The following is a 12,351-nucleotide window of genomic DNA, read 5'->3' as shown; positions in this document are numbered from 1 at the left end:
TTCTCCTTCTTTGCATAGTGTATGCTGTTTCAAAACATATCAGACTCACTCAAAGACTGAAATTTGTCAAAACTAATCAATGTTCTACCCAGGTAAACAAATTAGAATAAATAAATATCCACAAAATGCCTCATATTTGGTAGCTCCCCCTTTATAGTGACCATCAACACTTTCGTTCAGACTTCACTTTCAGGGTATCAAAAATGTATTTTGTAGAATAGATATTAAAATCGTAATGTCTGAAGTGCAAATATGATTGCAGCTTTTAATCCACTTTGTTCCCGCTGCTTGGTTTCATCTCTCTTTCCCCTCCCAGGAGCGTTATGCCAATGATCACACGTTCATTATAAGCATCCTTAGCTTTAAAGTGGTTCAGTCTACACTTACAGTCATAAGTCACTGCAGTTTAAGCTATGCAAATAATTAGAAGCAGAAAGAATAATATCTATACAAAAAGAACAGATTCTTTTTTCATTTATTCACTTATGCTTCCCTTTCATTTTCTCCCCATGTCAAGGTTATTAGTGAATGAAACAGTACATACAAAATTAAATGGATTACTATATGGATTATATCTAGCTCTGACCATCTTAGAGTATTCAGGATACTTCATCTTTACTTATAAAACAGTTTCAGCTGAAGACAGAAATGGCTGTATCTGCCTCCTACATGAAGTTCTCGCAAGACACCTGCAACATCATTTTGTAACTCCACCACCTTACTCTTCTTATTATCTAAGGATGGCAGAATATCTGCCTTTCTCTAAAAACGTTGTATTTTATTTTAATAATGGGGAAAAAAACTTTTTTAGAGAAATCCACCCTCGGAGAAGTCTGCTCATCCCTACACTGTTCAGTTTATGGTGCAGATAAACCCACTGTATTTCTTATTTCTTCCAGAACCTTAAGATCCTGCTGTGGGGAAGTAAAGGCCTTTGCCATAGCTGGGAATAGTATTTGCATTGTTCTACAGTAAAATAATTTCAACCTGCAGTCCCTCAACTTGCAGTCTCTTAAGAGAAGAAGTTGAGTAATCATGCAAGATAGAAATTCTCACTTCACATGCATCAGTTGCTAGCCTGGTCACCAAAGTTGAGTCTATATTTTTTTTAAGAAAAGTAATAAACCTAACCAACATAAGTTGAGGGGAATATTTTGGGGGCTGTGAAATGATTAATGCTGTTCTATGTGCATTCTCATTCTCTGTCTCATTTTACGGTCCAGTCTGCCAACAGTTTTTGTATATGTGCTCAACAGTCTCTTCTTTCTAGTCATTCTGATATGCCTAAAATTCTTATATTTTTCCTATGAGACCCATCTTCATGATCTGTGATGTTCACCTCAGGAAATTCCATCTTAGATTTAGTCACTGCTGGTTTAGCTTTAAGGATCTAATTTTCCTGTATCATAAACTGTAAAACATTTGAGTGTTTATTGACTAATTGAGCTACATCCTGAATTGTCCTATCTGTGTCTTTAATGTAATCATCCGGTTCTTTCTCCTTATTGGGTTGATCTCCAAGGAAATTTGACTATCTACCATGACCTGCTTTTCACATTCAGTAACCTACATCATGAATTCCTAACCATTTTTTTTCTGTTTTCCACATTTCATCACAAAGAAGCCCAGGCTGTCTTCTAACTGGCATATAACTACTTATTCTCTTGATTTATGAGCCACAGTTTTCACAAACGTGGTGCTTTATATATAACTGACAAACATGGGGTAGAGGAGCAGATAAGTTCTGCTGCTCACCGTACCAGTGCCATACTGGAACTCAGCATTTACTTTTTAGTCGTCTCTGCAAATTTGCTAAGTTATATAGACTTTTGCCTAGATCAACAGTCATTTGTTTATATGCTATTTAAATGCTGCTGCCTCTTAAGTACTTTAAAATGGACCTTTTTTCTATGTAAAACCAGAACATGTACTGTCAAGTCAATAACATTCTCACAGAAAAGTTATCTTTAGTAAACTTGAGTTTCCAAATCTAGAAAAAGTTGTTCTTAGTGGTAGTAATAACAACCATTTCTGCCAAGGAGACTAGTAACTTATAAATCCTGTGCGTGAAAAAAGACAACTTAATATTTCAAAGAAATGTAGTAACTCTGACTCTCTATTAGTATAATGTAGCCAAGTTTAATTTCTCATCAGTCTGTTTCTTTTTGCCTTAATGGCAATTTTTCCATAAACCATAACATTCATAAGCAAGGGGAGAGAGAGAGAGTGAAAGAGAGAATACTTTCCCAGAATCATGGATGGGAGTAGGGCATCCCCTTATAGGTTCATAGGGTCATAGGTTGGTACTAGGCTATCAGCCCTAGGGCCTATACAAGCCTAGCCATAACAATTCCCTGGCTATTTCTTCCCACATTATTTACTTTCCTGGACCCCTGTCTAGCAGGGCGACTGATGTGATCCCTGGGGTGAATTTCCTTTCTCCCATCCAATTGTCAAGGTTCCTCTTGAAGAGGTCCAAAGAGGCACTCTGCTTGACATGTATGGGCAATCTGTTCCAGAGTCTGGGGAGTCTCTGGGTCAGGAACCTATCCCTCCAGCATGTTTTGTTTATTGTGATGACAAGGTTTAGATCCCTGGAGCATGTAGCTCTGAGGGATTGGGATTTCTTTAAGTGTAGCATGTCCAGCAGCTCTGGGTTTGACATGGCCTTGTATGCTAAGCAGAGATCGCCTCTGAGTAGACGATATGCGACAGAGTATAGCTGGAGTTTTTTAAGGCGGTCAGCGTAGGGCATCTGCTTTAGGCCTGTGATTCTTTTAGTGAAGTATTTCTGAGGCCTTTCCAGTTGTTGCAGATGTCTTGAGAGGTACATACCAAATGGGGCGTTGTATTCTATAATGGGTCTAATGAGGGATGAGTACAGTGGGACAATGACCTCCTTTTTTCTGGATGAAAAGCCCTTCGTGATGAGGTGTGCCACATAGAAGGATTTCCTGACTGTTGTGGTGATGTGGTTATCGAAGGTGAGACCACTGTCCACCTGTGTCCCTAAGTCTCTTATCACACTTTCTGTGTTTAGTGTACTGCCACCTATATGGTAATTCATGGATACATTTTTTTTTTCCCAAAGGGGATAACAATACATTTCTTGGCATTGAGCTTGAGCCCATGGCTCTGGCACCAAGCATCTGTTTCTGTAAGGCCCTTTTGTAGAGTATCCACATCATTTGGGATTCAATAATGGCTCCCAGTTTGCAGTCATCTGCAAACTTTGTTAGCCAGAGTCCCTTAGTGTTGACCTGCACTTCAGAGAAGTAGATGCCAAACAAGAGCGGCCCCAGGACTGAACCCTGAGGTACTCCACTTGTCACTTGTCTGGAGCTGGATTTGGAGTCGGCTACTTTTACAGTGTGGGTTCTATCAGTAAGCCATTTAGCAACCCACTGGGTGACATAGGGATTAATGCCCAACTTAGTAAGTTTATCTATGATTCCAGAGTGGGGGATGGTGTCAAAGGCCTTGGCAAGGTCTAGATAGGCTGTGTGGACCACCTTACCCTTGTCTATGGCTCTGGAGACTGATTCAAAGAAGTCAATCAGGTTCAGGAGACAAGATTGGCCCTTCACAAACCCAAACTGGGTGGGGTCCAGTGTTTGAAGGTTGCCAATGTCTTTGTTTATAAGTTCCATGATAATACGCTCCATGGCCTTGCAGATAAGGCTTGTCAGACTGATGGGACGGTAGTTTCCGGGATCCAAGGTGGATCCCCCTTGTGGATTGGGATAACTGTAGCTCTGCGCCACTCAGTGGGCACGAAACCTGAGGTGAGGCTATGATTAAACATGACACTTAGGTGAGGTGCCAGTTCATATTGTAGTTCATGTAGTACACAGCCTGGGATGTCATCTGGTCCCATGGATGCTGTATTCTTGGCTTTAGAGAGTGCATTTTGTACCTGTGTGGCCGTTATTACTGGAATTTGGCAATCTTCCGGTATTGAGATGGGCCATTTAGTGGGTGAGAGGGGGGTGAAGTTGATATTGAATCGATCTGCCAGGATATTGGCAATATCCTTCGGATCAGTATATTTAATGCCATTCTGTTTTAGCTCAGAGCAGATCTGAGCATTGCCATTTAGATTCTTGACATAGTTATAGAATGCTTTGTGGTTGTCTTTGGAATCTTTGGCAATTTTATTTTCGTAACTAGCTTTGGAGGATTTTATGAGGCATCTCAGTTTCTTACTGAGGCTAGTAAGGGAGTTTTTTGCATCCTGGGATTTTCCTCTTTTCTGCAAAAGTTTCTTCCTTTTGTTGTAAAGTTTGTTTATGGCAGGGGACCACCAGATTGGCTTCCTTTTTTTGGATGAGAGCATTTTGGTTCTATTTGGGATGGCACGATTCATGCATGAGTGGATGTGCTCATACAGTGCCTTAGTGTAGGATTCAGCAGTTGAACTTTCAGTTCCTGTCTGCATGGGTGTCATGAAGTTTGTCACTTCTGACTTGAGTAGCATGAAGTTGGCTTTGGAGAAGTTTTTATGGTGTTTTTTTTACTGGGGGGTGGGGGTGGGATGTGGATGTTAAGGGTGATTAGCTTATGGTCAGACCTGACTAACGAAGGGGTGACCATAGGTATGGAGCATTTATTTCCCATGTTGGTAATGACCAGGTCTAGGATATTGGAGCCCCTGGTGGGACTATGGATTAGTTGATCCATGGCATTGGAATTTATGAATTCCAAGAACCGTTGCGCAAAGGTGTTGGGACATGAGTAGTTTTCCCAGTTAATGGCAGGGTAGTTAAAATCACCCAGTATTAGGGTGTTTGGTTCTATCTTAATATTTTCCAGTATGTTTAGAAAGGTGTAGTGAGAATCTTGGGTATGGTGGGGGATCTGTAGCAAGCTACAATTTGGATTGCAGTCTTACCTAGTGTTAGTTGCACTTGGAGAATTTCAGACACATTGTGTTGGCCAACTAGCCTGGTGGTGTGAATATCCTTGGTGAATATTGACACTCCTCCACCTTTAGTGTTTCGGTCCAGGTTTGGTGGCCGAAAAGTGTGGTAAGAGTTGTAGCCTGGTATTGCAGGGGTGCTCTCTGGAGCCTTGAACCAGGTCTCAGTTACTACACAGATATCGATGTTTTCCATTTTTAGGAGTGCCTCGAGAGAGTGCATTTTGAGGTTTAGACTTCTAGCATTGAGTAGCATTACCTTCAGATTTTGCATGCTTGTACCTGTTACGGTGGTGGTTTTGTCCTTTGAAGTTTGCCTAAAAAAGGCACTATAAGGGTGGCAAGAGCCTTAGCCAGTAACCTGAATCCCAGGGGCGACAGGTGCAGACCATCTCTGGCAAAGCATCGTGGTCTGTCAATCATGTCATCCCAGGCAGACAGATACTGAATCCCCTTTGAATGACACCATAAGCGTAGCCAGTTGTTGAAGTCAGTCATTTTATCCTTATATTGTGGTATCATTCTGGGCGAAGGCAGGATGCTACTCAGGGCTAGGGTCATACCTGCCTGGGCCACATGATCCAAGAGCTCTTCCATGTCTCTTTTCATGTAGTCCAGGGAGGTACGTCTCAAGTCATTCACTCCAACATGGACAATGACAGAGTCATATTTGTACTTGTTGTGGAGTGACTTGAGTGCATGCATTATGTGGCAGATCCTGGCACCCGACAGGCAGCTGACTGTAATTTTCTCCTTATTCAACCTGGTGAGAGGGACACCAGTGTGCCGGACTATAGAGTCACCTATGACTAAAATGTTAGGTACATTGTCTTGCCTTAGGGGCTGTTGCTGGGTGGCATACTGGTGTTGTGAACTATGTGACACATTGGTTGTGATTGGTGTTTGTTTGCGTTTCAGCTTCAGAGGTCTTTGTTGCTTGGGCAGGTTACAGTTAAGGGCCTCTGCATATGTGGATTTAGTGTTGCTATATGTGGGTGTTGGTGGTGCGGGTTTAGAAGGGCTATGTGTTGCTTGAGGTGTAGTGTGGGTGTTAACCTTCTTCTCTTGACTGTTTAGCACAATCTTGGGTGGAGAGAGCTTTGCTTCCATTTTGGCTATGTAAGTGCATCTCTCACAGGTTGTAGTGTTGGGTGGTAGGAGGAGAGGGTTGTCTGTGTACATGAGGCAATTGCTGCATTGCCCCAGTATGCCCAGATTCACCAGGTGGACAGGAGAAATCACCGAAGCTGACCCTTGGACATGCCTGGTTTGGGGCTTTTTTTTTTCTTTGTAAAGTATAGGAGCTGTTTCCTTAGCAAGGTACTTTGCAATTATAGGCTGTTTAGTGCCTACTATTAATTTCTCCTTGTTAACAAGGAGAGTTCAGTGTTTGTATGAGTTTAAGGCTTCCTAGTGCTTTCCAGCAGGTATTAGAGAAAGTGCTAGTCACAGGGATGCTTAAAGGTAAGATTGAAAAGAATGCACTCTGCAGTGTGCACTAGAGAAGTTAGATGTGAAAGTAGGTAACTTGAGTTTTACCTGGTTAAAAAGTTAAGGTTTAGTGGAGAGTTACTATTTTTAAAACAGCAAGATGGATTGAAAGGTGCGGTCACTTTTGTATTTTGGTACTATGAAATACTGTAGGATGGCCAATAAATTTAAATAATTGAAGGGGTGGGATTTCAAAAATGATGATTTTGTGATTACTCACATAAGCCAGTGAAAGTAGAGAGAAATGAGATATATGGTCAGATTAACATAAGAGGCGGGCAACTAGAAAGACAGTGATATTTAACAAGACAACTTAAATAGGTGGGAGGGCGGGAAAAAATTCTGCCTGACTCAGAACAGAGAGAGCTGTGGTCTCTTTTGAAGTTTTAATATGCTGTTAAAACAGAATGCAAGCAAAACACAAGGTAAAGAAAACAAACTACAGTATTCAAAATATAGAAAGGCAATACAGTAATACAAAAAATATTTTTTTATAAGGTATGGCCAAATTTATCAGAAATTTTGTGTTTCTGCTGTTCTAACCTTAGGGCATTACATCCCACTCATACTAGATACTGAATGTCTTACCATCTCATTTGTCAGTTCATGCTAATGCCTTTGGCTGTTGCAAGTCAAGAAGACAGAGCCATCAAGGGAATTAGAGAGCCTTCTGCTATGGCAAAGCTCATCTGGGATAAGTATTAATGAAGTCAAACAGACAGAGACATTAATGGGATTAAAGGTCCTTCTACTAGGATAAATCTCACCTGGAATAAATATTAATGAAGGTTCCATTTCTAAAGATCTGTAATTCAATCACTTGGGAAAATATACACAGATTTGTCAACCAGTATGAATTAGTCATCTGTGCTAGTCAAATATCAGATGTTAGATTTAAGACTACATTCACAAGAGGCATGTTCTGTCTAGGAGGAATAACTAGCAGCCTAATTGTATAGATGTATAGCTTATTGGAACTAACATTCTTTCATAGTGGTAGGTCTGCTCTTTTTGGAGTCATTACATCCTATAACAAGAGTATAGAAAATGTATTACAGCCTCATGTAAAATTTAAATCAGTTAAGCAATCTGAGTGAGACGTATTGTGTCAGTTAAAATGAAAGTCATTTACATTTTTATGTTGCCACTGTACAGTGTATAATGCCCTCATACTCAAAACATGTACACACACACACACACACACACACACACACACACACACACACACACACACACACACACACGCATGCTTACACATGCAAACGTGTGCAAATACACCATCATTCGCAATCAAGTTGTTCTGTAGTTAGGTGTTTTACCTGTATAGGTCTAGTAAGGTTAAAACACTTTGCATCACAGAGAGGCAGAACAAAGATCACTTCAGGTTTGTATTGTATACTTCCCTTCTGCAGTACTGAAGCTCTTTCTGCACTTCTGTCTAACTGAATACCAGTATCTTGAGTTATTTCTTATCTTTTTTATTTGCATTGTTAATGATATCAGCACTTTGAAATTTTGTTTGAAAACCTAGTCATATTCCATTTTTATACAGATGAAGGAGACGTATGATAAGCAGCTCCAAGAAGAAATTGAAAGACTACAGGCCAAAAATGAAGAAAACATCATTAAGGTAGTAAAACACACCATTTTATTTTCCTAAAGGAGCAATTGTGACTCACACATACATCCATATGCAGGACTAACAAAAACACTGATGTTGCTGAAGTAGACACTTTGCAATAAGAAGGCCCAGGGACACTTTCTCAAGTACCTCCTCCATGATTATAATTTTTTTTTTATGATCTTCAATTCCCATACTCAAGAAGAACACATCCCAGTGCATGTTGAAGTGCACTTGAACCAAAGAAAATTAGGCACATTGAACACTAGAATCCCCATATCTGCACAAGTCAGAGCTCATCTTAATGTGTTCTTGAACAATTCTTGTGTTCATTATCAAAGAGCAGACCTACAATTATTTCACTGGTCATCAAATCTGCACCCAGAATCACCTCAGGAGCTGTGTCCTCTCCCTTTGCTTAGACTTGGAATTAACAGGTATTGTTCACAGTTAGGTCATTATAGTAGTAGCCTAAGTTATTTGGGTTATATCCTGCCAAGAATATGACCAACTGGTCAGTTTATCAAACCTAAAAGGGACCTTCCATGTGCTCTGGCAGGGGCTCAGACAGAGCTCCATATAAAAAACAGTTAAGATTTCCAAAAGCTTCAGAACTTTCTTGCCAACAAAGTGTGATCCTTCTGCATGCTTTGTGGAACTGATAGTCAACTAGTGATCCTTTAAGGCTAGGCAGATTAGACCCCTTTATGGGAAAATCTTTCTAATATTTAATTTTTCTGTGGAAAAAGGAAGCCAATCTGGTGGTCCCCTGCCATAAACAAACTTTACAACAAAAGGAAAAAAACTGTTGCAGGAAAGAGGAAAATCCCAGGATGCAAAAAACTCCCTTACCAGCCTCAGTAAGAAGCTGAGATCTCTCATAAAATCCTCCAAAGCTAGTTACGAAAATAAAATTGCCAAAGATTCCAAAGACAACCACAAGGCATTCTATAACTATGTCAAGAATCTAAATGGCAATGCTCATATCTGCTCTGAGCTACAACAGAATGGCATTAAATATACTGATCCCAAGGATATTGCCAACATCCTGGCAGATCGATTCAGTGCCAACTTAACCCCCCTCTCACCCCCTAAATGGCCCATCTCAATACTGGACGATTGCCAAATTCCAGTAATAATGGCCACACAGGTAAAAAACACTCTCCGAAACTAAGAATACAACATCCATGGGACCAGATGACATCCCAGGCTGTGTACTACATGAACTACAAAATTAACTGGCACCTCACCTAAGTGTCATGTTTAATCGTACCCTCACCTCAGGCTTTGTGCCCACTGAGTGGCGCACAGCTACAGTTATCCCACTCCACAAGGGGGGATCCACCTTGGATCCCGGGGATACCGCCCCATCAGTCTGATGAGCCTGATTCGCAAGGCCATGGAACGTATTATCATGGAACGTATAAACAAAGACATTGGCAACCTTCAGACACTGGACCCTGCCCATTTTGGATTTGTGAAGGGCCGATCTTGTCTCCGGAACCTGAGTGACTTCTTCGAATCAGTCTCCAGAGCTGTGGACGAGGGTAAGCCAGTCCACACAGACTATCTGGACCTTGCCAAGGCCTTTGACACCATCCCCAACTCTGGAATCATAGATAAACTTACTAAGCTGGGCATTAATCCCTATGTCACTCGATGGGTTGCCAACTGGCTTATTGACAGAACCCACACTGTAAAAGTAGCTGACTCCAAATCCAGCTCCAGACAAGTGACAAGTGGAGTACCTCAAGGTTCAGTCCTGGGACCTCTCTTGTTTTGCATCTACTTCTTTGAAGTACAGGCCAACACTAAGGGACTCTGGCTAACAAAGTTTGCAGATGACTGCAAACTGGGAGCCATTACTGAATCCCCAAATGATGTGGATACTCTACAAAAGGGCCTTACAGAAACAGATGCTTGGTGCCAAAGCCATGGGCTCAAGCTTAATGCCAAGAAATGTATAGTTATCCCCTTTGGGAAAAAACATGTACCCATGAATTACCACATAGGTGGCAGTACACTAAACACCGAAAGTGTGATAAGAGACTTGGGGACACAGGTGGACAGTGGTCTCACCTTCAATAACCACATAACAGTCTGGAAATCCTTCTATGTGGCACACCTCATCACTAAGGGCTTTTCATCCAGAAAAAAGGAGGTCATTATCCCACTGTACTCATCCCTCATTAGACCCATTATAGAATACAACACCCCATTTGGTATGCACCTCACAAGACATCTGCAACAACTGGAACGGCCGCAGAAATACCTCACTAAAAGAATCACAGGCCTAAAGCAGATGCCCTGTGCTGACCGCCTTAAAAAACTCCAGCTATACTCTGTCGCATATCATCTACTCCGAGGTGATCTCTGCTTAACATACAAGGCCATGTCAAACCCAGAGCTGTTGGACATGCTACACCTAAAGAAATCCCAATCCCTCATTGCCATACGCTCCAGGGATCTAAACCTTGCCATCACAATAAACAAAATATGCTGGAGGGATAGGTTCCTGACCCAGAGACTCCCCAGACTCTGGAATAGATTGCCCAAACATGTCAAGCAGAGCGCCTCTTTGGCCCTCTTCAAAAGGAACCTTGATGATTGGATGGGAGAAAGAAAATTCACCCCGGGGATCATGTCAGTCGCCCTGCTAGACAGGGGTCCAGGGAAGTAAATCGTGTGGGAAGAAATAGCCAGGGAATTGTTATGGCTAGGCTTGTATAGGTCCTAGGGCCGATAGCCTAGTACCAACCTATGAACCTATAAAAACTAGCATTTTTCTGTAAAACTAATTTTTTATGCTAGGAAACATTTTGTTTGGACTGTCATTCTATATCAGGTGAATTTATTACTGTGGTGGCTTGTGGAATGTGTTGTGTTCAATCTGGTTTTGAACATTTTCTAATATTCTTATATAGCATTTTTGTGTTAGAGACATGATTTGGTGCTTTTGAGGAGTGTCAGAGTATTTTTTACATGAAACCTACCTTTTTATATGGCACTGCATTTACCAAATCTTACAGGCTCCACTAACCATCTTTTAGGCTCCCTTCATGGCTGAATCTATTGGGCAGTTACCAATCTCCTTGTTTCTTCCTTCCCTCATCGGCAAGTTGCCAGGGAGTCTGTTGTTGTCAGGCTGGCTCCAGTTTTGCCTCAGCAGCTAATGGGAGACTCAGCTGTGTGTGGATATCGTTCCTCAAACTGCAAATCATTTCCCTCTGGTAACTCTGGTGTATCACCTTCAGTTACTAATGTGCAGACACATCTCCTCCAGCTGTAGGGTTGCCCTTTGTGGGCTAGGAATAACAACTATTGTCATTCTCAGATAAATGGGTGGGTAAAGGTATATTGCATTGCTTGTAAAGGGATCTTGAGGCTCAGGATAGTGTGCCTGCTTTGGGACAGACCCTGTCCATGGAGTTTCCAAGGAAAATAAAAGTGAAAAATCTGGCTTCTCTTGTTTCCATTTCAATGGGCAAGAAAGATTTGCTGGGATTTGCTAGAGAATTAATTTCTGCTTTTTCTTTACCTACTTTCTCTTCAGAAAAAGAAGGAACTCTGATTTTCGGTTAGAAGAGCAATTACTGGAAGAAAATGTTGTGTTTCAGGATTTTCTTCAAATCCTGAAGAGACTGATTCTGACAAAAAGTGTTGCATTAGATTTCCCTACAGAGGACTTTTCTTTTTCTGAAGCTTTATCTAAAATGTAAGAGAATTTTCAGTGGGATCAGAATAAAATTCCTATTTTCCAGCAAATGTACTATGACTTGTTACAGTTGGATATTTTACAATCTGCAGCTGTTCCTCCTGTTTTACATTTTTTTAGGAAGTGCTTTTCTGACAGCTTGTAGTTTACCTGGCAGTCAATCTCCTGCCCATAGGATGTCTTATACATTGTACAGGGTGTCTCAGACTCACAAATATTTGATCTGATGTTGCCCTTTACATAAATTCCTCAGTATATGAATATGAGATCTGACATTCAATCCAGCTTCAGCCACTTCTAAACTTTGATTCCAGTGCTCAATCTCCTCCCCATATCATAATCCCTGTGAAGAGTGTGGGCTATCTCAAATCTCACTTGCAGCCATAAACATTTGCCAGATCTTGGTGCTCAGAAGCATGTTTTTAAGAAAAATGCCTTATATAGATAAGTACTTTTTATTTGGGCTAATTTCTTGTACTCCTCTTCTCTTTAGCACTTGGACTTATTGTTCCTTAACCCTTTTCTCTATCTTTCTCTCTCAGTCCTTTGTCCGATAGTAGCACAGGGGGTAGTCCTGGGGTAAGTTTTCTGTTTCCTATCCATAGA

At 41.1% G+C, this 12,351-nt stretch overlaps 1 protein-coding gene across 1 annotated transcript in view; it reads left to right on the top strand.

Annotated features, from left to right (window-relative positions):
• Nucleotides 1-12,351, top strand: part of FHAD1 (forkhead associated phosphopeptide binding domain 1) — a gene marked incomplete at its 5' end in the record, with an annotated part of 2,130,934 nt that overhangs the window by 701,020 nt on the left and 1,417,563 nt on the right. The window contains one exon of the mRNA XM_044060429.1: nucleotides 7,962-8,039. Coding sequence (XP_043916364.1) covers nucleotides 7,962-8,039 — 78 coding nt within the window. The remainder of the gene's footprint in view (nucleotides 1-7,961; nucleotides 8,040-12,351) is intronic.

The sequence above is a fragment of the Protopterus annectens genome, chromosome 2.part0 (genome assembly GCF_019279795.1).
Source record: "Protopterus annectens isolate FY-2018-M chromosome 2.part0, PAN1.0, whole genome shotgun sequence".
In the NCBI taxonomy this organism is placed as follows: Eukaryota; Metazoa; Chordata; order Ceratodontiformes; family Protopteridae; genus Protopterus; species Protopterus annectens.
This window is presented reverse-complemented; position numbering and strand designations above follow the sequence as displayed.